The sequence below is a fragment of the Trachemys scripta genome, chromosome 17 (genome assembly GCF_013100865.1).
Source record: "Trachemys scripta elegans isolate TJP31775 chromosome 17, CAS_Tse_1.0, whole genome shotgun sequence".
Classification (NCBI taxonomy): Eukaryota; Metazoa; Chordata; order Testudines; family Emydidae; genus Trachemys; species Trachemys scripta.
The window spans coordinates 21936885-21962228 of NC_048314.1; the positions used below are offsets into that span (position 1 = coordinate 21936885).

General features: G+C 49.9%; 1 protein-coding gene across 10 annotated transcripts in view; it reads left to right on the forward strand.

Moving 5' to 3' along the window:
* Positions 1-25344, forward strand: part of DAB2IP (DAB2 interacting protein) — a 328611-nt gene that overhangs the window by 287464 nt on the left and 15803 nt on the right. For 8 of the 10 annotated variants that reach the window (XM_034793817.1, XM_034793816.1, XM_034793823.1 and 5 more), the window contains 7 exons: positions 2940-3084; positions 5897-6041; positions 11209-11445; positions 15085-15286; positions 16016-16194; positions 18294-19167; positions 22231-22383. In XM_034793817.1, the coding sequence (XP_034649708.1) occupies positions 2940-3084; positions 5897-6041; positions 11209-11445; positions 15085-15286; positions 16016-16194; positions 18294-19167; positions 22231-22383 (1935 nt within the window). The remainder of the gene's footprint in view (positions 1-2939; positions 3085-5896; positions 6042-11208; positions 11446-15084; positions 15287-16015; positions 16195-18293; positions 19168-22230; positions 22384-25344) is intronic. The other 2 variants (XM_034793818.1, XM_034793819.1) reach the window with 2 other exon arrangements.

Here is a 25344-nt window from a genome sequence, read left to right on the forward strand (position 1 = left end):
CGCATAGGCATTCGGATGGTGCGGTACTGTCCCAGCTGGAGTTGTGCAGACCCCTGGATTCAGTGTTTGCCTCTTGTGGGGCACTGACTCTGCATCTCCCGTACAATGGAAGATTGGCATTTACTTCTGTTCCCAGGCATCACTAAAGACCAGTTAGACTAATTCATGAGATGCAGTCAGGACTAGCAGTAGTATTGGCCTTACGCGCTGATCAGAATTGCGGCTCCTATTGATCACGGTTGGCACATGAGCCTTGCCTTTGGGCAAGGTGTTTGGAAGGATGGAGGCGGATGTTAACATACAACTGGGTATCACTTTATTTCCACTTACTGTAAATATGTCTAATCTTCCTAACAAGGGGAGAGCAAAGCCGTGGCCATCAATCATGTCAGTGAGCTGCACTACAACTGTCAGTCTGTGCTGAGGAATCGGACCTCGCAGTGCTTCACAGTCCCTATCAATCTTTCTTCCTTTTTAGTGCAGAATGTACTGTAAACAGTCTGGATTGTTCTTTTTTTTTCATGAAAGAGGCACGACAATACAGTGTCGGTAAAGAATGAAGTCGCTTGGGGCTGGAATGGGCCGTGTATCACTTCAGTAGTTCCTTCGCTTGTAGGTCACCAGTTCAAATTCCACACAGGTTGGAAAGTGACTGAAATTTATCCCCATTTGGCCTACGTGAGATGAGTTGATGTGTCTTAATTCAGCTCCTCGTGGACAGGTGTCTACATCCAAAATAAACATCCAGGACTAGAACTAACTGCCCCCTGAGCTGCCACGGCCAGGGCATGGAACCTGAATGACTGTCTCACCCGCAGGCCATGGGTGAGGCACATTTGTCAGGACAGCGGATGGGGGAAGCTTGTTCTGTTATGCCTGTGAGTGTCCATTGTGTGGCTGGAGGATTACAGGCTCCAAGGCTGTTGATCTGTCATCACTATATTACTTAATTATCTTGAAGGGTATGTCCTTCCTCCCCTGTCTGGACATCAGTGATGTCTTACTGGAAAGTGTGCAGGGGAGGGATCAAAACAAACCTCCAAAGTCTCCAGAGACGGATTCTGAGACCCCCGTCAGATTATCTGGCCTGAGCCTTGGAGTATCAAGTGTTACACTGTACACACTCAGATAATCAGAAACACCTCCTTCTCGCTAATGGAAAACTGATTCCCAGGGACCGCCCCTCTCCCAATACCAACGCTGCCTCTTTGAGAGCAAATCTGCCTTGGTCTTGGAGTCAGATGGCTGATGTTAGGGTTTGATCGGATTTCATGGGTCCCCAAAGTGAAGAAAATCTATTCAGATCCCATCTGTTTGAAAATCTTGAGAATCAAGACTGGAGGTCTTCCTGGAACGTGCTGCTCGTTAGTTTAATCATGTGATACCCCAGCGTGTCTGTCCCATGTCTGCAGCGTTGGTTTCTGTAAAAGGGAAAGGTGAATGAGTCGTTACTTTGTCAAAGGGGAGAAAACATTGCGGCCCGAACTCATTTGCCTTTCTTGACCTCATTCTGCTGTGCCCGTGATAGCTGGGTGGATTCATGGACATGAGAAACCATGAGGTTCTTCCAAGCTATGCATGTACCTTACTGGCCCACTGACTGCACAGTATTTATTTGGGGAATGACAGCACAAGACTTGGAGATGGGCATTGCATTCTACGATTCATGCCCCAGCCAACGGGTTATGTGTTTTACAGATACTTAATGAAATTCTCCTTCCTTCAGCTTCCATATCTCTGTGAAGAGTTATCACCAAGCACAAGATTTTGCCTTTGTGGAAGGCAGTTTAAAAAAATGTCTTCAGCTGTATAAGTAAATTTACCTGCCAGCATTCCTCTCTCTCTTTCTCTCCTGCATGAGGCAACAGTCAGAGGTTTAATGTGGGTAATTCACACAGTATCTGGCAGCTGATTTCCCTTCTGCCCTCCAAATGAATGTCAAAGTGCTGGGAAGGGGCAGGACACCTTTCAATACCCAGAGCAGTCCTGGGGGCTTAAACAGAATTCCAGAGCAAACATGTTATTAGCAATGCAGATAACAGTATGCGCAGGTGTTCTTAGCATTTAAAACTGTGCAATATTTAACCTGCACTCACAGCTACTGCCAACTGAATACTATGCCTCCCAGTGGCTTTTCAGCTGGGCACATGGGGAATCAGGTGACCCTCCTGCCTTCCCGTTAACCCCTTCATTCTAGCAAACACAGCGGTGTTCTTTGGAGTGCGGATGTGCTGTTAGACTTGGCAAGTCAAGGTTGGCCCTCACTGATGCAGAGGGCAGTGCTGGCAGCGTGGTTTGCCCCCACTCACCAGGCACATCGCTGTGCAGCACAGAGATTAATGAGCGGTTGGATTCCATGCACATCAAACTGGAAATGCGTCCATCAGCGAGAATGTGGCAGTACTGTTTATTTGTCTGAATACTAGAGTAAATATGACATTGAAGTATCCTGGTGCATATTATGGGCTCGATTTTCAGCTATTAACCAGGGGCACAACAAACGGCATTTGAACATTGTCTAGCTGTTTTGCTGGCATTGTAGTTAGATGTGTAAATGCAGCTGCATTTAACAAGGTGGACAGAATTGTACCCAAAAAACCCAGGAGGCTGGCCCTTTAAAAAGTAGGCTCTCAGTGAAGACGATGATGGTGGTAGTGTTGAAGATGCATAAGGGCTAGAATGGCTTATTTTCCAGATGCCTAAATAACTCTTCAGAGATGTATTTTACTACTCCTCTCCTTTGTTAGGAGTTGTGGGGGAGCCAGAGAAGGGGCAGGGTTGGTAAAGGAGTGACTGATACATGCAGGAGAAGCAAGAGGGTTTCATGGCCTGGCCCCCTGCGAATGTGAGAGCCCCGTGGAGAAGGAGGATCGGTGTGTTCTCTGCTAAATGACGCACGTGTCAGTAAGGGATAACCCACAACGGACTTTCCTTTTCAGGATTTCTTGACTGACCTGATGATGTCCGAAGTTGACCGCTGTGGTGAAAATGAGCACCTCATTTTCCGAGAGAACACGCTGGCCACGAAAGCCATCGAGGAGTACCTGAAGCTGGTGGGGCAGAAGTACTTACAGGATGCCTTAGGTATGTGCAGGCAGGAGCAGGGGTGGGGTGGTTGGATCTACCCCCCGAAACGCCTTCATCTCTGCAGTCCCTTGTGGTCTCCATTATGGAAGGAACATGAACTCAGCACTGCCTGCTTTCAGTGCTATCAGGGGCATCAAAACTACCCAGCAGAGGGCTGCTCTGGCAGTTTGTCAGGAGCTTATGGTCTGTGTGTATATTGCATAAAACGGAGCAGATTGCAGATTAGTGGGGGGGTCCAGCCTGGGGACTACAAATCCCAGCATGCAATGCAGTCAGGCCACTTGGATCCAGATGGAGCATCAGATGCTGAAGCATGTAGTCTGTGTGGGCTGCCCCAAAGTGACAGCAGAGGGCCATACTTTACAGCTCTGTGGGGCCGCCTTGAGGTCACTGGTGAGTTATCTAATCTTAGCTCTTTAATCTACTTTCAGAGGAGAAAGCAAATGAATACTTTTAAATGATGTTATGCACCAGGTCTTCTGCCATAGCATCCCGGCTCCCCAGACATGCATTCGCAGTGTCACACAGGCTTGATTGGATCCTTCCACTTAGAGAGCAAATCAGGGACCCCAGGCTGATTTTTCCCTGATCACTAATGGATCGGATGAGAGCTCACAAATTTGAGTTATGACTGTTGCATTCCACATTGTCAGAAACCCTTCATGCTGGTTTTAAAAAGGGCTGGATAACTTTATGACCCAAACAACAGCTATACTGCCACAAATCAAGATAATTATGGCTTCTGCTTCAGGGTAAAAGCTGATCAACTTTGGAAGGTCCGTGACAAGTCCCACATGGGCAGCACTGCACAATGGTCAGGTGCTGTTGGGGGAAAGGTGGGGGGTGAATTGCCTTCCTCTGAAGCATAATCTACTAGACTCAGCCAGAGACACAATAGAGGGCTTGCTGGATCCATTCTCTGATCTGATGCACATTCATACATTATCTCTGTTTATCTAGCTGTTAATTTCCTTCTCATTCATACTAAATTCATGGCAAGATCCTGGCAACAGGGTCACATAACATTAGGAGGGAGGTGATTGTTAATGCCAGTAAGCGGAAGTACCAGATTAAAAATAGTAGGGATGGAGACCAGGGGTAATCAGGCAAATTCAGTCAAACCAGCAGACCTCAGGAGAGTTTTAAAAAAGGGATATTATTTGTTTCTACTTTCTAATGATTTCTGGGTGAAGGTAAATCTTTAAGCAGATTACCTTTAAAAATGCTAAGAAGCCGGAAGATTAATGAAGGGCAATCTAGCCCTGGAAATTCTAGCAAATATTCCCACTGCTCCAGGCTGGTGCAGGGGAAAGCTGCAGCAGTTGTTCATTGTTTGGGGTGCAGATTGTCGGTAGATATTTGAAGAAGGAAACAATTCATCTTTGTGTGGCAGGGTAACACAATAGTGCATATTGCCTGCTTTCATGGGGCAGGATATCACAGCAGGCATCACCTGGAGCAAAAGCTGGCCAGCTGAGTGGAAAATACATGGGACAGGCTCTCTGGTAAATCACTAAAACCTGTTTTGGGCAATAGAAGGGAGAAAACCCAGAAGGGAACTGGCCAAGGAAGGGCCTGTGGTCAGCAATTGTTGGACAGGCAAACGGATTGGGGTGAAAAGGGAAACTGAACCTCTTCCCAGAACTCAAACAGATTATTTTTGCAAACCCATCTGCACTGCCTGGGAGCAGAACTTGAAGCAGCACAGCCTGCTAGGGAAGGTGGTTCTCCTGGGATATCCAGCCCAATCAGACACCTTCCCAGGGAGCTTTGTTCTGTCCAGGTTGGCAGCCTGGTCCTGCAGCCCCCGGAGATGCAGAGAGAGGCAGCTAAACCCTGCTTGTATCCTCCCCTGTGTCTCCACCACTTCCCTTGGAGCGTGTACTGCGTCTGACTCTCCCACTGCCTTGCTCCTTGTGTGATCAGCTACTTCTGTGCACAAGCTAGGGGGTGGGGGGTAAAACACCCCCCAGTCCGAATGGCGATAGTTCTGCCCACTGTGCACAGGTAGAAATGGTGGTGCAAGTGGGGTGAATCAGGCCCAGTACATGTAACACAGGGCGTGTAATGAATGATCAACTGGCAAACGTGAGTGAAGGGAAATGCGGAGAATGACCTTGACGTGACAATGACTGGTGGTTTAGCTCTAAATCAACCAACCAGTAAAACTCGTTCTGGGATCTCCCCCTTCAACTGCCCATTTCTCCTGTAGCCTGTGGCCATGTCATAACCTGTCACCGGCACAATCTCTAGTGTCGCAACACTATCAGCTGAGATCATAATGACATGTTGCCGAGTCCGGACCTCACCAATCGCCCTGGCATGTATGGACTCTGGTAACATCCTGTCTGCTAGCGTAGCACATGGAAGTGATCTGTCCAAACCGGCCCCATCCTGGGGGAAATCCTAGGAAAGTTGTGCTTTGGCAAGCAGCATGACGGCGGTATATCCGTGTCACTGCCTTGGGACACCTCACTAGAACTGACACTCACCAGCCAGGGTTTCAGTCCCTTTCCTCCAGGTTTTCCAGTATTGATCCATAAACAAAGGATTCCAGTCAAAAATACACCACTCAGAACAGTGGATCCGAATCCCCAGCTACCTTGCAGGCTCTTAGCCAGCTAGGAGAAGAAAGGCCTCGCCCTTCCCGCTAGGTATCTTCTCTTGCCTTATAGTCCCACTCTTTATCACCCATGTGACAGGCCAGGGTCCAGGTTAACCCCTTATACACTGGGGCTTGTGGAATGCCTTTCTGCCTTGCCACCAAAGACCATCTCTCTCTCTCTCTCTCTCTCTCTCTGTTTTGTAGGGGAGTTCATCAAAGCTCTGTATGAATCAGATGAAAATTGCGAGGTGGACCCCAGTAAGTGCTCATCCTCAGACCTTCCTGAGCATCAGAGTAACCTGAAAATGTGCTGCGAGCTGGCCTTCTGTAAAATCATCAATTCTTACTGGTCAGTATCCCTACAACCCTCATTTCCCTCCACATGCTTTTACGCTGTTGCAGACATGGTACTGCTGTAGGTGGGGAATGTACCATCACAGCACTCAAGCTGTTTTGCATTGTCCTTTCTTCTAGAGATGAAAGACAGCTATTCACAGAGCCCTCTAGGTTGCAGATGCCCTCAGTAGCTGCTGGGAGTTGTAGTTCTCATTTTTCAGCTGGGGGGCTGCCCCAGGACACCAACCCACAGGGAGTGGGGTATCCAAATGAGCAGAAGCAGGACCCTCGGGGTGCTGTGCAGGGAAGCAGGAGGTAATGTCACTTCCTCCTTCTATGCGCACGCTACAAACACTCACAGCTCCTTATTGGGCCCCCTTTGGGTCTTGCCTGGGAAGAGAACGAGGCTGGTCATGGCTGCAGAAATGTGCCATTTTCACAGTGACAAGTGTTTTGCAAAAACTGACTTCATTTTGGGAAACATCACATTTTTGTCTACAAAAAGTGATCACAGCGACAATCAGTTTGTGCCCAGCTCTGTGTGCCCATTGTCTGCAAGGGGTGAGACTCTGCCCTCCTCCACAGTGTCATCAGTGAGAGAACAGGGCAAGTGTGTTGTTAGCTGAAGTGCGGCTGCAGTGTGGCTTTGCTTTTACATTTCTTTTCAGAGGGTAGGTGAGTGGGATCACTTGACTCAGTGATTCTTCTTTAGCATTCCTAGTGATGCCAAGGGTGGTGTGTGTACACGCACGCACACAAAACTCGGCAAGGGCAATGGAGCAAGAGACCAAGATACGCCTTCCCCAGCGAGACCTGAGGTGAGCAGGTGGAACTCCGCTGCTGTTAATCAGACCTGAATTTGGCCCAGTGTGTGCACTGATTCCCATTGAACCCCCTAAGAACCCATTCAGACAGGGATTGCAGCTTTGCCGTGTGATAGACTTGAGCACAGTGTAGAAATCAGTGCCACGAGCGCCATAGGGAATCAGGTCAGACTCTACACACTCCCCCAGACTCAGGCACACTGTTCACTCATGCACACCTTGCGATGCGATTGAAGAGTCTTGGCCTTTTCGCTAAAACCAAGTGCCAGCACCACATTACTCTTTGCTATGTCCTCCCCTGGGCTGTCTCCTGCTCTTGCAGGGGTTGGAGATCTCCTCAGTCTTTTCCATCTCTGCCATCTCCAATCTTGCACTTCTCTAATGTCAGGTGAGGTCTGGAATTTCTGTGTAGCAGGTGGTGCCTACGTTCTAACCACGCCTTTAAGGAAGCAGCACTGAACATGGAAGGCACTTGGGCTGCAGGATGCCGAGTGCCCCTGAGGGCGGGGCAGAGCTGACGCTGTTCCTTTCCCCATTTCTCTCTCTCTCTCAAGCACCCTTTGGCTCAGTGCCGTTCATGCCTGTGGAGGAGCCTGTCTCTCCACACCAGAAGCAGCTTGTGTCAGTGATAATGGGGAATTCCTCACTTCACTTCACAGGGCTCTCGCCTGGAATCACGGACCACTCTTGGCCGCAGCTTCTCAGCTGTGAAGTGATGGAGGTTGGGGCTGTGGGGATCTGGCTGGAGCTGGCTTGGGTAGACAAACGCTAATGGCGTATGCTGATCACAGCTGGCTTAGCTGCTCTTTGGGGATTCGGTTTGTGGTGGTGCTTATCGATACAGTGTGTTTTCTAGTATTCAGGGCAGTAGGAGCCACAACTCCTTGGGGCCTGTCCCCGATGCTCCCTGCAAAGGGAAAAAGTTGGGCTTGTGCCCTTTAAGCTTCTTTGGTGGATAAAGAAGGGCCTGAAAGAGTTTCCTCTTTCATTTTTTGTCGTCCTGCCTTTTTTTTTTTTTTTTACATTAGAGATTTGGGTCCAGATGACATCACCAGACTCTGGCGAATGAAAGTTGAGCAAATGGATGGGGTTTTTATCAGACTGCTTAAGTCTCTGGCTTTAGTTTTTATTAATGCCGGTTTAATATTAATGTTTCTGATCATTTTGGAGAAAGGAAGTCTCCACTAAAGATTCATCCCCCAGCCCTTCCAGGACGGTGTGAAAACTCTCACTGGATAATCTCCCAAGACATCCAATAGGTCCTTCAGCAAAGCTGGGAAGGAATAGAGTTGATATTCCTCAGGGAGAGAACAGGCAGCCAAATAAATGCTCACCTCAGACCTTCTGTATCCACCACAAAGAAGCAAAAAGGGCAGATTCTTCTCCTGGTAGCCTAGAACTTTCTATGGGCCAGTTAATTGCTCTCTTGGCCTCAGGAATTGCACTTATCTGCTTTCCATGAGTAACACTTCATGTCTTCAGTCATTGGCAAATTATAGATGGAAGAAGACAGAGATGCAAATTATTGTTTGTTTGAATTCATTTCTGGCTAAAAATAACTGAGGTGCCATTAAAAGGTCAAGGTAAAAATAGGCTAGAAAAGAGACCCAGGGGAAGGCAGAGATGCAATGGGGAGATGTGTTCCTCCAGCTCTCCCTTCAGGAAAAGGCTGAAGCAGCCGGGATGCTGTTCTCAGGGCCTTGCTGTTCACTGATTCTTGAGGAATAATTGGGCTGACGAGTGTTTTGGATTGGCCGAGGTACCCTGACAGTTAAAGATCTTGCTTTAAAAATAGAGTGGCAGAGTCTGCAGGCGGAGCTGCTGGAGAGAGGGAAGAGGTTCACAATAACTGAAAATTGTTACAATTATGGCATGATTTGGACATCTGGAAAGTTTCACTGTAAGCAGAATGTCAGCATGCGGAAGCTCGTTACAGGACAGTTGGGTAATGAATTATGGACCCCTCCATCGCATAAAACCCCGCTAACCGAATTCCATCCTTCATTATACAATTAAACGTTTATGGTCTGTCCGACTCCCATCCTGCATTAGCAAAGAGCACTTCGCGTTACTGCATGTGCTGCTGTCACATACATTTTAAAGGGGTATTTTTCAGTAACTCTTCAACCTGTCTAGCTTGTTCAACCCTTAAATTGCTTAAAGGATTCCAGTCTTACTGGGCAAGTACCATGAAGTAAAGGGGTTTGCCCATTTATATGGATTAAGCCAGAGTCAGAGGAGGATTTAGCCAGTGTGATTTGGAAGGCCTGGGGTAGAGAATTTGTAATGGCCCTGGGCTTTTATAGAGGGTGCCGGAAGCAGATCTCTACTGTATGCAGCTTTCTGCTGAGACCATTCATTTTTTTAAATGTCCCTCCCCCCCCCCCCGTCAAGTCCACATGGCTATAAATTAACTATTGTTCTCGTTCAAGGGACCTTTAGCATTTCAGAGCTGGAAAAACAGAGCAGCGTTAAGAAGGGGGAAAGAGAAATGAGCTGGGGACAGAGAGATGGGCTGAGAAGGGGAGGGAAGAGACAGAGATGGAACAGACAGACTGAGGAGAGAGACACACCCAGTGACATTTAAAGAGATCAGCATGTGCCACCTGTTGCCTCACAGTGAGTTACTGCTTCAGAGCTAAGGGTAGTGATGGGACTCTCCAGTGTCTCCATGGGTAACTGCTGGTCAGTGCTGAAGTGTCAATGGAGACAGGTCGAGAAGGGGGGCGGGGGTAGTACAGGTGATTACAGTAGTGATTGGGGGGACTGCTGGTGGAGAGCAGCCACCTAGGCTCCCTGTACCGGGCGCGATGTCTGCCCAGACTGTGTGAGTTTCCACCTTTACGCCTCAGGCAGCCAGGCCCAGCGCCAGAGGGGGCCGACAGGAGACAAGTCTGCACAGGTTGCCACTCACTGTCACGTAGCTCGTCCCCCGTTCTCGGCAGAGGAGCTGGGACGCTCTCCACGGAGCTGGACGGTGTTGTGATGAACCCCAGGCTGGGTGTGCTTTTTCCGTCGGGGTCTCAGGATCTGTTTGCTTTTAGACAAAGAGCCTGCTCGACAGGCAGTGCAGCTTCCGGGGGGAGTGTCCTGGGAATTCTGTGCCACTGAGCTGCTGGCACCGGGCCACGGCTGCTCAGACCCATTGTCCAGCCTCCCTTCTGGGGCTGGCTGTGTCCAGCTGAGTAAATAAAACATGCTGGGAACAGGATAAGGTGGGAGGCTGGGTTAAACCCAAGTGAATTTGCCTGGAATTCAGGATAAATGGGCTGGATTCTCGCCTGAGTTACACTGGCGTAAATCAGGAATAACTTCAGTAGCTTCAAAGCAGTTACTCTGGATTTACACCAGTCTTTGACACACATGCCTGTACAACATTAACTTCCTATTCCCCGCACCAGTATAAAAGAAGGGCCCTGGATATAAGAGCATTTTAACTTTGTGTGATCTCCTAGATTGGGTGTGCGCCCAAGAGCCAAAAAGCCCCAAGTTCTAATGGTGGCCCGGTTACTGACTTCCTGTGTCCCCTTGGTAAAGTCACGTCACCTCTGTGCCTCAGTTTCCCACCTGCAGAATAGGGTTGGTAACATTTCCCAACCTCGCCGGGAAGGGGTGGGAATGACTCTGTTAATGTCTGGCCAGGGCTTTGGTTTCACTCTCTATGCAGTTTACATTTCCCATCTCACTTTGGGCAGCGACACTAGCCTGGCCGGTTACATGCACGGTTCTGTTCCCGGGCCTCGGGCACTAGCACAAGGCGGCTGTTTGGGTTCAGGGCCCAGCTGAGAATGTTTCAATCCCAGGACAAGCAGTTCTCTTTGCTGAAACTTAAAAAGCCAGGCTGATTTTTTTTTTCCTATTAGGCTTTTGTAAATCCCATTTTAATAAACCCTGGATGGGGGCCTCAGTCCAGCGGACAGGAGCCCATTAGGAGCCAAACCTGAAGGCTGTTGTGAGCCTGCTTTTCTGCAGATTCAGCTCCCAGCATCTTCAGTGCAAATAGACAGTGGGGCTAACTCTGCCTGGTGGATTAAGTTGCTTCTCTTGCAAGTTTCAGAGGCAACCAAAACTCTTCCTGTGTAACCCACTGGTTCAGTGTGGCTTCCTATCCCCTTCTAGTGGTAACTCCACAAAAGAGGGTAAGAGCCTCTTGTTGCTACCGGTTAATGGAGTTACTCTTTCAGCTCAGGGGATGGAGGCCTCTACTTTTAGTGCTGGAGGAGCAGAGTTCACGCCCCACGGATGACTTATGGGGAAGGGGGTTGCTACGCTTGGTTGTCATATTTGCCAGCCAGAACTATGAAATAGGCTCAAGTTCCTAGCCCTAACTTTACAAGCCCTGAATTCTCGTTGCAGCGTCTTCCCAAGGGAACTCAAAGAGGTTTTTGCTTCGTGGAGACAAGAGTGCAGTAACCGTGGCCGGCCAGACATCAGCGAGCGGCTCATCAGTGCCTCCTTATTTCTCCGGTTCCTCTGTCCGGCCATCATGTCCCCCTCCCTCTTTAACCTGCTCCAGGAATACCCCGATGACCGCACTGCGCGCACTTTGACCCTCATTGCCAAGGTCACACAGAACCTCGCCAACTTTGCAAAGTAAGTTGGGGGGAAGGAGTTGGGTTTGTTCTCGACGAGCATGAAGGAAACGCAGTGTCAGTTAATTGTGTTCAGTGAATATTCAGTGCTAGCCTGACAGCCTGCAAGGCAGCCATCCTGCGTGGGACGCAGCCCAGAACTGCAGGCACCCAGGTGCCAAGGAAGTCCATGGCAGTGACTTTGAGGGAAGCAGGAGCAGGGTCTGGTGAGAACGAGTCTTCGGCCTGTCTGCTGAAACTAGCTGCAAAGGGGGCCAATTAATGCCAGGTGTGATGTCAGGAGCAGGACTGAGATCCAGCTCATTGCAGATTGGCCACTAAACAGCAGCAGATAGGAAACCATTGCTCAGAGAGATTTGGTGGCCATTTTTATTCCCACTAAGGAAGTCAGTCAGTCAGCAAAGGCAATTCTGTCCCTGCTGCTACCCTCAGCCACACTCTAGACAGACGGACTTACAGAAGTGCCTGCTGGTTCCTCTGTTTTCCACATTCCTCCCCATGGGAAACATCTTGCCTTTCCCATTCCCACTAGGTCAGTGCCTCCAGCCATACCTCAACTGGGAGAGAGACTGTTTTATTCTCCAAACCAAGGCCTTTCCTGAGCAGAACGGCCCATTCTCAACACAGAGAGAGGCAGATAGAGCAGAAGTTGAAACGCCTAGTTTTGAAGTACATCAGGGTTGGTAAGAAAGGGGCCACCCACAATTACCTAGCTGGATGTGACTATGGTATCCGTAGCTCTGGGGAAATCTGCTCCCTCAAACTCAGCTCAGGGATCACCCCAGTTATTAAAATGAACTTCTCTGAACTTGGAGGATGAGGGAAGAAATTGGGGAAGCTGTCAATCTCTAGCTAAGCCCAGAGGGTTGGTGGAAACAAAGGAAGAGATTTCTGAAAATCTTTCCACTGGCTGCAGTGGAAGCTCTGAGCTACTTATCCTGAGCTCTGATAACAGAACCATGAGCTCTTGGAAATGTGAATGGACAACCTCAGTCTAAAGCTTCTTAGCATTGCAAACTAATTTAATTCACATGCACACAGCCAGACACAGACATAAGATGTACAAGTGTGTTACTCTAGGTGACAGAAAGTCTCCATCTTTCTCACCAGTCCTTAACTAAAAGGTTTTCCAAGTTTCTGTACCTTGCAAGAAAGGCTCTTTAACTAAGCTGGCATTATTCAGGCCTGAGCAATCGAGCTGAGCTCGCCTGCAGCCAATGTCACTGCCGGTCCCCTCCCCAGCAAGTCTCCTCGTATCGGCTGGTAGAAGGGGATCTGTCCTGCTTTAAATAAGACATTTTACTTAGAACGAAGACTGGATGACATTGGGGGCGGGGGAGCGCACAGAGAGTCCTAAACGGGCTCCAAAAGAGAATTGGGCAAATGTAGGACAGAAGCTCCCAAGTCCCTGATAATCTTGTGTTCCAGGGCCACAAACGCCATTCAGAGGGTGAATTTAACTTAGTGCTTAGGAACATGAGAGGCAGCTAGTGGCAGCGGGAGCGAGGTCTACTGTAGATGGCCCTTTGCCAGTCTCCCAATATATGAGCTGCAGCCTCCTCAGTTATCCTGCTAGTGTTTTCTCACACATGCATCCAGTTCGTGTTGCCCCACAGTCCCCCCTCCGCATTCCCCTGGCTACACCTGCCCTGTCTGTATGTTTCTAGTTAGAGCCACTAATTGTGCCAAATTGTTACGTGACTTTGGACTCGAGACCTGGCTAAGACCATCAGATTTATTCCATTTGTGACCTCTGTTTAAGCCACTTGATGTAAAAGATGTGTGAATTTACACCAGCTCAGGCCCTAATTCCCTTGTGGAACTGTTTGAAGGTGCTTGGCCCTGCTCTTAATGCAACGAGCACAATGACAAAGTGCCTCTCAGCCAAAGAACCCAAAGCACTTGCACTTTTCAGACCAACCAGAGAGGTCAGTTTTCCATCACTGAAATGCAGCCACCTCTCAGTGGGCAGGGCAGAGTAGCACCAGTCAGTGGTTCAAAATAAGTAAAAACTTCTTTGCCTGAAATTGCCAGATTTCAGGGAGGTGTCGTGGGATTTATCCAAGATGGAGGTGATTAATGGAACGTGATCTTACAAAGAGCACCCGCCAGGGGGGTTTAAATGAGCAAAACAATAGGCTGTCAGATGAGCCTTGTACCTCCAGTGGTACAATACCCGCTACCAGCTCACTGGGATGTTGGTTCAGAGGGAAGAATCCCACCTACACCACTGCCTGCGGCTTTGCCTTTCAAGGTCTTGCGGCATACAAGATCCCAGCATAAGGGGATAGGCTGAAGATTTCTACTGCCACTTTGAAAATTAAACTGCGCTTAGCAGCTCTGTAGAGGGGTGCACTGCCAGCAGGAGGTCTTGCCTGCCTTCTCCCTTTAGCATGCGATGCTGGGCAGTAACAGCCCCATGCGGGGGCTGATTTTTCTTAGGCTCCACCATCCCAAATGAGCCAAGCAGTCAGCATAGAGGAGAGGGGCTGGTCCTGAGGCTGCTGGACCCCGATGCAAATACACATACGCTGTCTCCAGTGAAGTCAGTGGCAGTTCTACCCAATCTCTAGCCTTCGGCCCTGTCCTGTTTCCCCCTCATCTTGCAGTGAGAATATTCGGAGCTTGACGCCCAGCACATTCTCATGCCAGACACATCCTCGCCGTGCGAGCCTTCACACGTAGGAACAGACGCTGTCTCTGACACAGACAGCAGAGACTCTGGCAGACGGGCTACTAGAAATGACATTATTAATGCACTGGGGTGGCAGCATTCAGGAGCTCTGCCACGGGCTGTCACTCCGCACATCACAGAGAGAGGCGGAGGGCAGGAGAAGGGATTCGGGTGCTGGGCAGTGATCATTGGGAGTAAGAGGACTGCACGTTAGCAGTGACTTGGTGATGCTTTCAGTGGCCGTATCAGGCCAGATCACAGGCTAGCTGCTGGAGGGACAGGCCCTCCTGTGAACATTGGGTCCTGGGTATTTGCTAGACATAGGCAGACCCAAGGGAGGCTTTTGTTTAGCAGAACCTCACCAGTCAAGATTTGGATTTGCATCAAAGCAGCAAGATCAGTGCCGGCCTCTAGATTGCAAAGACACCTCACTATGGAAGGGCGGATTGGGTCAAAGACACCACTACGGGTGAGTCCAGTGTGGGACCCACTTCATCTCAGTCTCCAAAGCTGGAGGCAAAGGAGTTGGACAACTGGCTGTGGTTCCTGGCCCATCACTCTTTACTGCCAGGGGATCTTTGGCTAAAATCAAGTGTTAGGAGCCACAGAATATCAGACAAATGTCCTTTGTCTGGGAGCTGTACCCTGCCCCTACAGTGAGCTGGGCTCCATTGACACACTGGGCTGTTCCATCTCCACCTCTTGCCCTTCTCTCATCCTGCAGTGATGAACACCTTGGTTAGACACAACTTCAACATTTCTGCATTCTAAGAGGGGTCAGGTTAAGCTGTGGGTTTGCTCACTAGAAATCGGGAGCTCCAAAGGCTTTGAAAGGGTACAGAGGGCTGGAAGAAAGACTCAGCGTGTCACTAATTAGCTCTGTTCCTCCCTGCACTGTTTACAGCTGGTTAATTGTGCACCGTTACTCACAGGTTCTAGCTGAGATTCATGTGCCTGTCTTGATAGGTTTGGCAGCAAAGAGGAGTATATGTCCTTTATGAATCAGTTTCTGGAACACGAATGGACTAACATGCAGCGATTTCTGTTGGAGATTTCCAATCCAGAAACCATCTCGAACACAGCTGGCTTTGAAGGCTACATCGACCTGGGCCGGGAATTGTCCACTTTGCACTCTCTACTGTGGGAGGTCATTTCTCAGCTCGAGCAGGTACCCGTGGAGAGGTGGGGAGTTGGAGGGGCAAGCTTTGTGGGGAGGCACAGCTCAGTCAGACCCTTCCTGGGATTGCGGGGAGTGACTGAGAGTTTAGCGTGCACCACACTACACAGCGGTCCCTTGCAAACCGTCCACAAGAAAAACGTCTATTGGTTATCAAGAAGGAATAACTGAGTAGCAGGATCGCTGTAGTCTAGCAGTGGTTAGCATTTCTGTAGCCTTGCACACATTGTCTGTCTAATCCTCACAACCTCCCATGAGGTAGGTAAGTATAATTATCCCCTTACCCAGTGGGGAAACCGAGGCAGGGAGGGATCAGAACTTAGGTGCTGCTGGTTCCCAGTCCTGTGCTCAGAGCACTAGACCTCACCTCTGTCTCAGCAAGTGTTGTGCAGTGGGAAGGAACAGAACTTGCCTCCTGACTTCAACTAGTTTCACTTTTAAAAAGAAACGTTTTTAGTTAATGGGTCTCCGTCAAGAGCGGTTGGACCAGACTTACACACACCTGCTTTTCCCTATGTACACACTCTGTTGATCCACACACATGAGGTAAGGAGGGGTACCCCTATGACTACAAAGAAGTGTGGCTGAGCGACTGGGGAAATTAATATTGCTAAGAAAGAGTTCCGGGAGAGACCTTGTAGATCCTGGGACAGTTGGCCAGGGTTCTCTTTACGTAGGAAGCAAGCAGCCTGTAACGTTTCTGTCCCCGTTTCTCCCCAGGGCACCGTAACGAAACTTGGGCCTCTGCCTCGGATTCTGAGGGATGTCAACACGGCGCTCAGTAACCCAGCGTGTGTGCAGGTCTCCGTCACAGCTGACCATACTGCATCGACTCCAAATGCTGGCAACAGCATCTCTGTGGGGCTCCAGAAAATGGTGATAGAGAATGACTTATCTGGGTAAGAAATCCTCGCGGGCACTCCTGGCCATTGACCAGGGAAACAGCAGGTACTCTGTGAGCGTCAGTCTGTGGGTACCCGGCTGGCTATATGCGGAGCCGGGCAAAGCTAGGGGTGGCTGGGAGTTTGCCAGACTTAATCTGGGGAATATAATGCTCTTCTCCTTCCCAGCTGTGAGTGTGAGGATGGGAGAAGGCCTGATCTTAAAACTCTGTGTGTGTGTGTGTGTGTGTGTGTGTGTGTGTGTGAGTGTGTGTGTACGTGCACATGCAAGTGCAGGGAGATGGGGGGGGGTTAAAAATCAATTCAGTGGGAATTCTGTGCATGGCAAATAGGCAGGATTGGGCCCATCCTGCTTGTAAAGCTCTGGATCGGTGCTGAGTACAATTCGATCCAGATCACGGGTTGTTTCCCTGACAGACACTCATCCTTTGGAAGTTTCCTTACTGGGGTTTTCAGCCTGCTCTGCCTAATTATTATTTTCTTTTTATTATATCTGTGAAACCACTGAGCAATAGCCCATAGGCCCAGTCCCTGAGCACACTCTTCTTGGCGTTCTCATGCGGCATTTTGTTCCCGGTGGTCGTGTTGCAGAGTTATAATGCTAGTTTTGTTCCTGTTTGCTGAAGATGCAGGTGAACCCACACAAATGAAAAGCCTCCACTAGTAAAATAGATTCTAAATGGGAGCTAGAAATTGCTGAACAATCTAATTAGGAGTGAGGGAACCAGCAAGAGGAAGCCGGACTTGCTCTGTAATTAGAGCTTTCATCTCTAATGCTTCCCTGCATGGGGTAAAGCTCTTCACATTTTGTGCCAGGGAGTATTTCTCAGAGCAAAATACTCTGGCCCAAATACTTCCTATGCAAATGTAAATGCAGCATCTTTGATCTGACGCATTCACATGAAACCACTGCAAAGCCCTTGTCTTATCCACCGGAAATCGATAGTGCACAAATCTGGCAGTTTACTGTAGGAGGAATGGGTGACGAGGCCTCTGCCTTTGCTTGGAAAGCAGCAGTCAACGTTGTTGCTAGTTATTATCATTATTATTGCTCGGTTTTTATTTATATTATCCTAGTGCCTAGGAGCCTGGTCATGGCCCAGGACCCCACTGTGCTAGGCGCGGTACAAACAGAACCAAAAGATGATCCTTGTGCAAAGAGTTTACAGTCCCAGGATAAGGCAGGAGACAGATGCAGACAGACAGGGGAGCACAAAGCAGCATGGTTGTAACTGGTGATACAAAGCATCCAAGGATCGCATCGGGATGATGCCTCTCACTCATGAACTAGACCCGTCTACCCAGACCTCTCAGCCACGCCCAGATACAACACGCCTCCCCCCAGCCCCACGCAGACACTCATATTCACTCATACACATATACCACCCATCCATCCCCATCCCCACACCCGTCCCTCACTTCCATGTGCGTCTGTGCATCCACACAGTGCACAGACACATCCAACCTCACTGCCCCTTTTTGACAGAGAGGATCTGATGAGAGCATGCCAGGAATTTTTCAACTAAACATTCTTTCATCAGAAAATGCTGATTTGTTGAAACCAAACATTTTTGGCAGGGAAAGGTCAATGTCAACAGATTTCCTGGCTCGAAATGTTTTCAGAAAAAGTTTTGAAATTAGTAAAACATTGACATTTTCAAAATGAAAAGTTCCTGTTTCTTCTTAACAACTTTTCACTCTGAAATGTAAATTAAATTATAGTTTAAAAAAAGTCAAAATCAAAAAATTGAAAGGAAACATTGCACCAATTTTTTTCCATGAAAAAGCTTGGCTTTTTGCCATCAATCTGGACTGGTTTTAATCGCTGAATGTTTCACAGCACAGAATCTCTGTTTTCTGCCCAGCTCTTGCCCTAATCCATTTTCCCAGGGGGCAATTCTGCGACTGAGTTTTGCACACACTGTCACATATGTCATGGTGGGTTGGCTTGTTAGCATAGCTTTACCCCACTGGGCTATACTGATTTTCCTACTCGTTTCTTTTTGCTGATTACTTTTGCCTGCTGCAGTGTAGCATTCACAGCTCTTCTTTTTTCTTCTCCTCTCCCCTTCCTTTATGCGTTTATTTCCCCGCAGTCTGATAGATTTCACACGGTTACCGTCTCCAACCCCTGAAAACAAGGACTTGTTTTTTGTCACAAGGTCTGCTGGGGCTCAGCCCTCGCCCGCCCGAAGCTCCAGCTATTCGGAGGCCAATGAGCCCGACGTGCAGATGTCCAATGGCAGCAAGAGTTTGTCCATGGTGGACTTGCAGGACAATCGGATTTTGGACAGTGGGGCAAATGCACCTGGGGCCGCTGACTCCCTCAATGACAGTCAGTCGTCTGTTGGGCAGTTACAGGGCATATGGACTGCACGAACTCCGCAGAACAACGTGACTGGCATGGCCACGGTGCGCAGGGTAGGCCAGACCCCCACCACGCCCAACGCCGAGAGCGCGCCCGGCAGGCCCCAGCTTTTAGCACCTTTATCGTTCCAGAACCCGGTGTACCAGATGGCAGCCGGGCTTCCCCTGTCCCCCCGGGGCTTGGGGGACTCTGGCTCTGAGTGCCACAGCTCCCTGAGCTCCCACAGCAACAGCGAGGAGCTGACGGCCAACAAGCACGGCTTCGTCAACCCTGCCGGGAGCGAGGACTTCACCCGGCGGACGGGGGAGCTGGCCCGCCGGCAGCTCTCTCTGACAGAGAAAGGTGGCCAGCCCACCATGCCTCGGCAGAACAGCGCCGGCCCCCAGAGGCGGATAGACCAACCGCCCCCTCCCCCGCCACCAGTCACCAGGGGCAGGACGCCCCCCTCACTGCTGAACACGGTTCAGTACCAGAGACCATCCAGCGGGAGCATGATGTCCTCCTCTCCCGACTGGCCGGGCAGCGGGGCTCGCCTCCGGCAGCAGTCCTCCTCCTCCAAGGGCGACAGTCCGGAGATGAAGCAACGCACCATGCACAAACAGGTGAGTGCCAGGAGGCCAGGCCAAGCAAAGCCGGCCTTATGGGTGGGGATCAGGCCCCAAACTCATGGAGGGAATCGGGAGCTTAGGCCATGACTTGACTCTCCTTCCAGTCTGGCAGCAGGATGGGGAGGTGGGGCTGGCTCTGAGCCGCTGAGTCACTGGGGAGCTATGCGTTGGCTCCTGCCCGAAGCCTGGCCCTGAGACAGGGCCCATCCGGAAAAGGTGACGTTTACATTTTCACTCTCGGAGTTTGCTGCGTCTGTTTCCTCTGCTAAAGTGCGACTGCCTTGGGGCTGCAGGCGTTGATGAGGTTAGAACCTCTCCTCCATTCCGCTCCACCATCCTGTCACTGCTTTGCCTACACCTGCAAACTGCTCATCCCATGCCACAGTCAGTCAAATTCCATCTCACGGACTCGGATCAGGACCTGACCTCCGCTAAGTAAGAGACTCCGTCCTGCTGCTGCTGTTTTGCTGGGGACATGGTGCGACTTGGACACTCCCAATCCTGTTAGTTTTGTCTTTTAGAATCTCCCGTGGATGCATTTTTGGGGAGGGGAGCGGAGGGGTGGGGAAAAGGGAAAGATCAGTCATTCCAGCAAAATCAGCAACACTGAAATTCCCTCTGGTGCACAAATACTGTGCACCAGTTGAAGCCCATCTTTGCTTGGGGGCGAATTTCGCTGCATGTAGCCCTGATAATAAAAGTAGCAGGACCTGCTTTGTCCCTGATGCCTCGGACACATCCCGTTTGGCCGGCAGGTGGAAATAGTTTTCCTAGCGCTGATTTTTTTCGAAGAACTAATCCCATAGGAAAAGAAACACACCGGGGATTTCTGATACTTCAGATGAAGATTTATTTTTAAAAAATACCACCCCCCCAAAAAATGTGGCAAGCTAACGACTGTCCACTACATCTCAATCCAGACACAGTGTAACGGCTCCCATAAGCCAGCACACTCGAAAGCAAGAGACGGACAGGTGTGCATAATTGCTCTTCTTTTTCAAGGACTCTACAGAGCCCTTTATCAGCGCTGGCCATTAAAAGCCATTTTGTCAATCCGATGCGGGGCTGTTCTGTAGGCAGAGGCATTAGCAAGCTGGCCGTGTAGCAGCATTTATATAATAAGGATCGATACTCATTATGTGGGGAAGGCAGAGAGGTTGGCAAAGCACTTGGGGGCCTGGTCGGGAATGGGGGCTGCTCCAGAGTACTTCTGCTGAGTGAAATGGATGCCTGATGACCCTTCACAAAGCTCTGCCCACTTTGAGTTCACACACCCTGTTCCTCCAAAGGTTTTCCTCGAGGGGGCAGGAGTCCCTGCACTGTCGCTCCTGCCTTTTTATCTGTGTATTCAAGTGGTGTAGTAACAGTCCACGTCAATCATAATGAAACTGCTTGGTCCCACTCACCGGGGCTTAGTGTAGTTTGAGAGGAAATACATTCCATTCAGTGGCCGTTTCATTTGGATTCCCAAGTTCCTCACTGCTGCTGATTGGAAGAGCTTCCAACCGCCTCTTTCCTCGTTTTGTTTCACGTGTTAGATCCAGTTTAGCTCGGGGTTTTCTGTCACGTTCGGAGGAAGATGCCCAGTGCGGGAGGGGGCACCATTCATGCAGGGCTGACCCCCATTTTGTCAGCACTCACGGGGCTAGAAAACTCCAAACATCTTCTACGGGGCTGAAAGGAACAATAGGGATAATTTCCCCCACCCCTCGTGGCCCCACACTTCTGAGAGACCTGCATCCTTTGCTCCTGCCAGGGTCACAATTCCCAGTCCAGAAGTGCCCCAAAAGGCAGCAAGCCAGAAGCTAAGGGCCCATTTATGACAGGGCTGAGTCTGAAACTTCAGGTTCAGAGTCCTGGATCCAGAAGGCAAGATTTACTTGGAGGGGCAAGGGGAGGGGTAGTAACTTCAGTGTAACTGTTTCCCTCCCCACTGAGCCATCATGGAATCATCTGACTCGAACTGGGAGGACTTTCCCCAAATGCTCCTATGAAGAATTCTTCTCCATCCAGGGCTTTCCCGCTCAGAGCGAGGGATCTGCTCCCACGCTGCCACTGCCGGTGACTGACTGAAAGGACCCGGGGGCTGGAGGTGTGAACAAGTCCCTGACATGTCTGGGTTTTCAGCGTGGTTCTCTTGGCCCGTTCACTCTAACCCACAGTGTTCAGCCTGAGAAATCCTTGACTACAATTTGTAGTCAGCTGTGATGGAGGAAAATTAGCTGGAGATCCACTTCCTGGAGTTTATAATGTGGTTGGAAAATCTCTCGGCAATTTTGTTTGCCTTTGGGTTTACAGAGACACTGCCCAGGCTAATAGGTGAGCCGGTGTCTTTAGCTTGCTGATGGTAGACTACTGCTTACAGTAGCACTTCTGTAGCGCAGATGGCTAGAGAGCAATCTCCTTGAAAGGAAACCCATTCATTGAAACTTCCGAGAATCCCATTCTCTGAGCCATTGTAGCATTAAGAAATGCAGAGCCCCCAGGTTTGTTGTTGTAGGGTCCCTCGTGTGACTACCTGCCTTGGAAGAACCGTAGATTTTTCAGGAGGGCCCCAGTGTGATCAAAAATCGCATTTCACTTTGTAAATCTGTTTGTGGCTGTAGTGAAATCTCTGCAGCAGGTGAAGAGGCATCTCGATGCAGGAGGAGCTCAAGAGTTAAGCAACAGTTCTACCTGGAGGCTTAGCAGACACAACCTGTCTTTCTGCAGCATGAACCCTGATAGGCCACATGGCATGAGACAATAGCAAGAACGGCCCGGGAACTAGGGCCTGTTGATCTTGAGCGGATCCCCTGGAAGCCCAGTAAACGGCAGTGGATTTGTAGGGCGGCAGAATTGGGCCTGTAAAGGCAAGCTGACATTAATAAACAAGGTGCATTAACAGACAGTGTCCTTGCTCTCTCCCACACCCCTTCGGGTGCTCTGACCCATTCCTTCCCTCGGAGCAACCCTGGGGTCTTGGGCTTGGTTGGAAGGAAACTCTCTCGCTCTCTAGCTTCACATCCATTTTTGTTACCGATTTTTCTTTTGTTATGGTTGTATGTTTCATTGTAGGCCCCTTCTCCTGTGAACCCCAATGCCCTGGACCGCACTGCCGCATGGCTTTTGAATATGAACATGCACTTTTTAGAAGATGAAAGCATTGACCCAGAGTCCAAGCACAGGGATAAGCTCAGGAATAAGGACGAGCTCAGCCAAGCAGAAAAGGTAAAACCTGACTGGATTGAAACGAGTGTCTGACTAGAGAGAGTTTCCTTAAACGTCATTGTACCGCGCTGCACGGGGGGACAAACCCCACTGTGCCCCTGCCGCACGTCGGGAGCAGAAGGCTGGGGACCCTGCTCAGGCTCCGCGACCTGGGCTGTCCCTCTTCTCAGGGCAAGAGAGGAACAGAGGGGACAGGAACGACTATGAGAAGCTAGAGCACCAGGTCACCGCGGAGCCAGTCCAAGCAATGCATGTCAGTGCCCCCCCCTCCTCCCCCGTGTACCCCCATTGCAGAGAACAGGGCTCACAACGTGAACTAAAGAACGGAACGGAACGAGCAAGGCAGGAAGTAGCGGGCAGTCCTCCTGGCTTGCTCGGGGAGGTGGGGCAAGATGAGCGCCAGCATTCAGGCTTACAAAAGCCAGAGGCGCATTCCAAGGATAGGGGCCAGGTTCTGATCCCAGTTACACGAGCGTCAGGCTGGCGTGACTCCATTGGCTGGAATGAGGTTGCTGCAGGTTGATGCCATGTAACCAAGACCAGAGACCAGTCACTCTCCCCAGACCAAGAGTGTCTCAAAGGCTGGGTCTTGTGCTCAGAGCTGGGGGTGTGATTCCCAGCTTGAGCGGACGTACGTGCTAGTGCTCATCGAGCTAGTGCACTAAAAATAGTATTGTAGCCACAGTGGCCCGGGCGGCAGCACAGGCTGGCTGCCCCGAGTACAAACCTGCCTGGTACCTCTGGCTATGTATTCAGAGCAACGAGCCCGTGCCACCACTCACTGCTCCCTCTGCTACCACAGCTACACTCCCGTCGGTGGTGCGCGGCTCGGTGAGCCCGGGAATGTCCACGCGAGCTGAGACTCGCACCTCCGGCTCCCAGGGCAGGTGTGGCCTCTAGCTGCTGTGTTAAATCTGAGCACCCCATGCCAGGGAGTAGCTCCGCATTCGAGTTGCACAAAATATGTTCAGTAAATTCACCACAAAACATGTTTTTTCCAGGCACTGGAGCTATTGGTGAATTTCAGGTGAGATGTCAGAAATATCCCCCCAAAAAATCAAGTGTCAAAATGTTTTGCCTTGACGTTTTCTAAACAAACTCTCTGGAGGTTTCATTTCAGAACTGTTGTAAGCAGCGTTGGTGGAGGCATGTTGGTCCCAGGATGTGAGAGAGACCAGGTGAGGGAGGGAATCTCTTTTATCAGACCAACGTCTGTGGGTGAGAGACACATGCTTTGGAGCTACACAGAGCTCTGCTTCGGATCAGGAAGAGGAAGAGCTCTGTGTGAGCTTGAAAGTTTCTTCCCCCTCGCCCCAAAGTTGGTCCAATAAAAGATATTCCCTCCCCCACCTTGTCTCTCTCCTATTTCACAACAATCTTCTCCAAATGAAATGCTGAGTTGAATCACCATTCGAAACGTTTCATGTGACTCGAACAAAAATTTGGGTTGTGGTTTTTTTTTTTTGTTTGTTTCGGCAAGAAAAAACACCCAAAAAGGTTCAGTTTTGGTTTGAAATGAACCAGATTTTTTCATTCAGCCACTAAGTCCGTTATTTGCTCAGCACTACTCGGCCCTAGCTGTAGGAAGAGTAATGTATTGGCTGGGTTCCCCAGCTCCCGGCCCAGCCTGAGGAGAGGAGCAGGGAGCAGACCAGCGTGCCTAGATGGAGGTGAGCGAGTGGAGCTAGAAATCAAGATGTTACAATCAAAGTTTGCGGAAGATACTACAACTCAAACCAGATGACATGGGGCAGGTTTCATCAGTCACTAGGGAAGAGCAAAGAGCTTATGTCATATCTGACCAGGATTATATCACTTTTGTCTGTGACGGATTAGCCGTTGGTGACACCAGCACCTTCATGCCCAGCACAACAAGGCCAGTCAGAGTGGAAATCACGTACACTGGGGAAGAGGAGGGATCTTTTTGAATTTGCAGGAAGCTCTCCCAGCAGCCAGACACAGGAGGCCCTGTGGTAGTGGAGCTCACAAATGCTAATTCTGCCTTCCATTAGCCATTCATTATCACCTGAAACTTTGAGCGCTAGTCCTCCATGTATTGTTCTGAGGGATGTTTCTAGTTTTGTAACGCTGACTTTCTCTTTCTAATTCCTCTGGTGCTGCACCATTCTCTGGGCTGTCTGTCATCTGTTAAACTTGAGCGAAATTCCAAAGCCTTCGACGGGCAGGGACTGAGAAGCACAAGGAGAAATCTCACATCTTTCAAATAAAAGAAAAAAAATGCCCGGGTTGTTTTTAAGAGTTTAACCCATTTTATTAGTGAATTTTCCCCCATTTTGGCATCTTTATAACATGAAAAGAAATGTGGTGAGGAGCCTGATCAGAAAGCATCTGATGTGAGAAAAGGTCAGCCAGCTAGCCGCCCATAAAAATCTCGACTCTGATGTGAGAAAAGGTCACCCAGCTAGCCGCCCATAAAAATCTCAACTGCTAAATAAGAGTAGAGTAGAATCCTTGTAATTAGCACAGAGTCCAGCAGGGGTCTCCAGAGTGGCCACCAGTGGAACGTCAGGTGCTCACTGGGTGTAGCATGGCGCACTGGAGGTCGGCATGGCTGGTGTAGCTGCTGCAGGAGAGCTGGGAAGCAGAATAACGTGAGTGAGGAGCCAGGCCTTGGAAGACTTATGCCCCAATTTACATCTGGAAACGACTATGACTAGGCAGAAGGCGGCACCCCAGTTAGCAGACTCCGTGTGCCACTTCCCCACTGGTAGTCGCTAAACTGCTGCTCACCAAACCCACTCTCCGGCAACCTTGGCTCGCCTTTTAACAGGTGACCTCTCAAGGGAATTCCACTTCTGCCCTGCCAGAGAGATCTCCGCCATGTTTTCACCCGCAGGTGTAGAGGGAGGGACAGGATGCTGCAGGCTCTCCACCAGTACGTACCCGGCTGGGTAAAGACAGACCGCGTCAGGATTACGAGGTCTGACAGCATTTCAATAA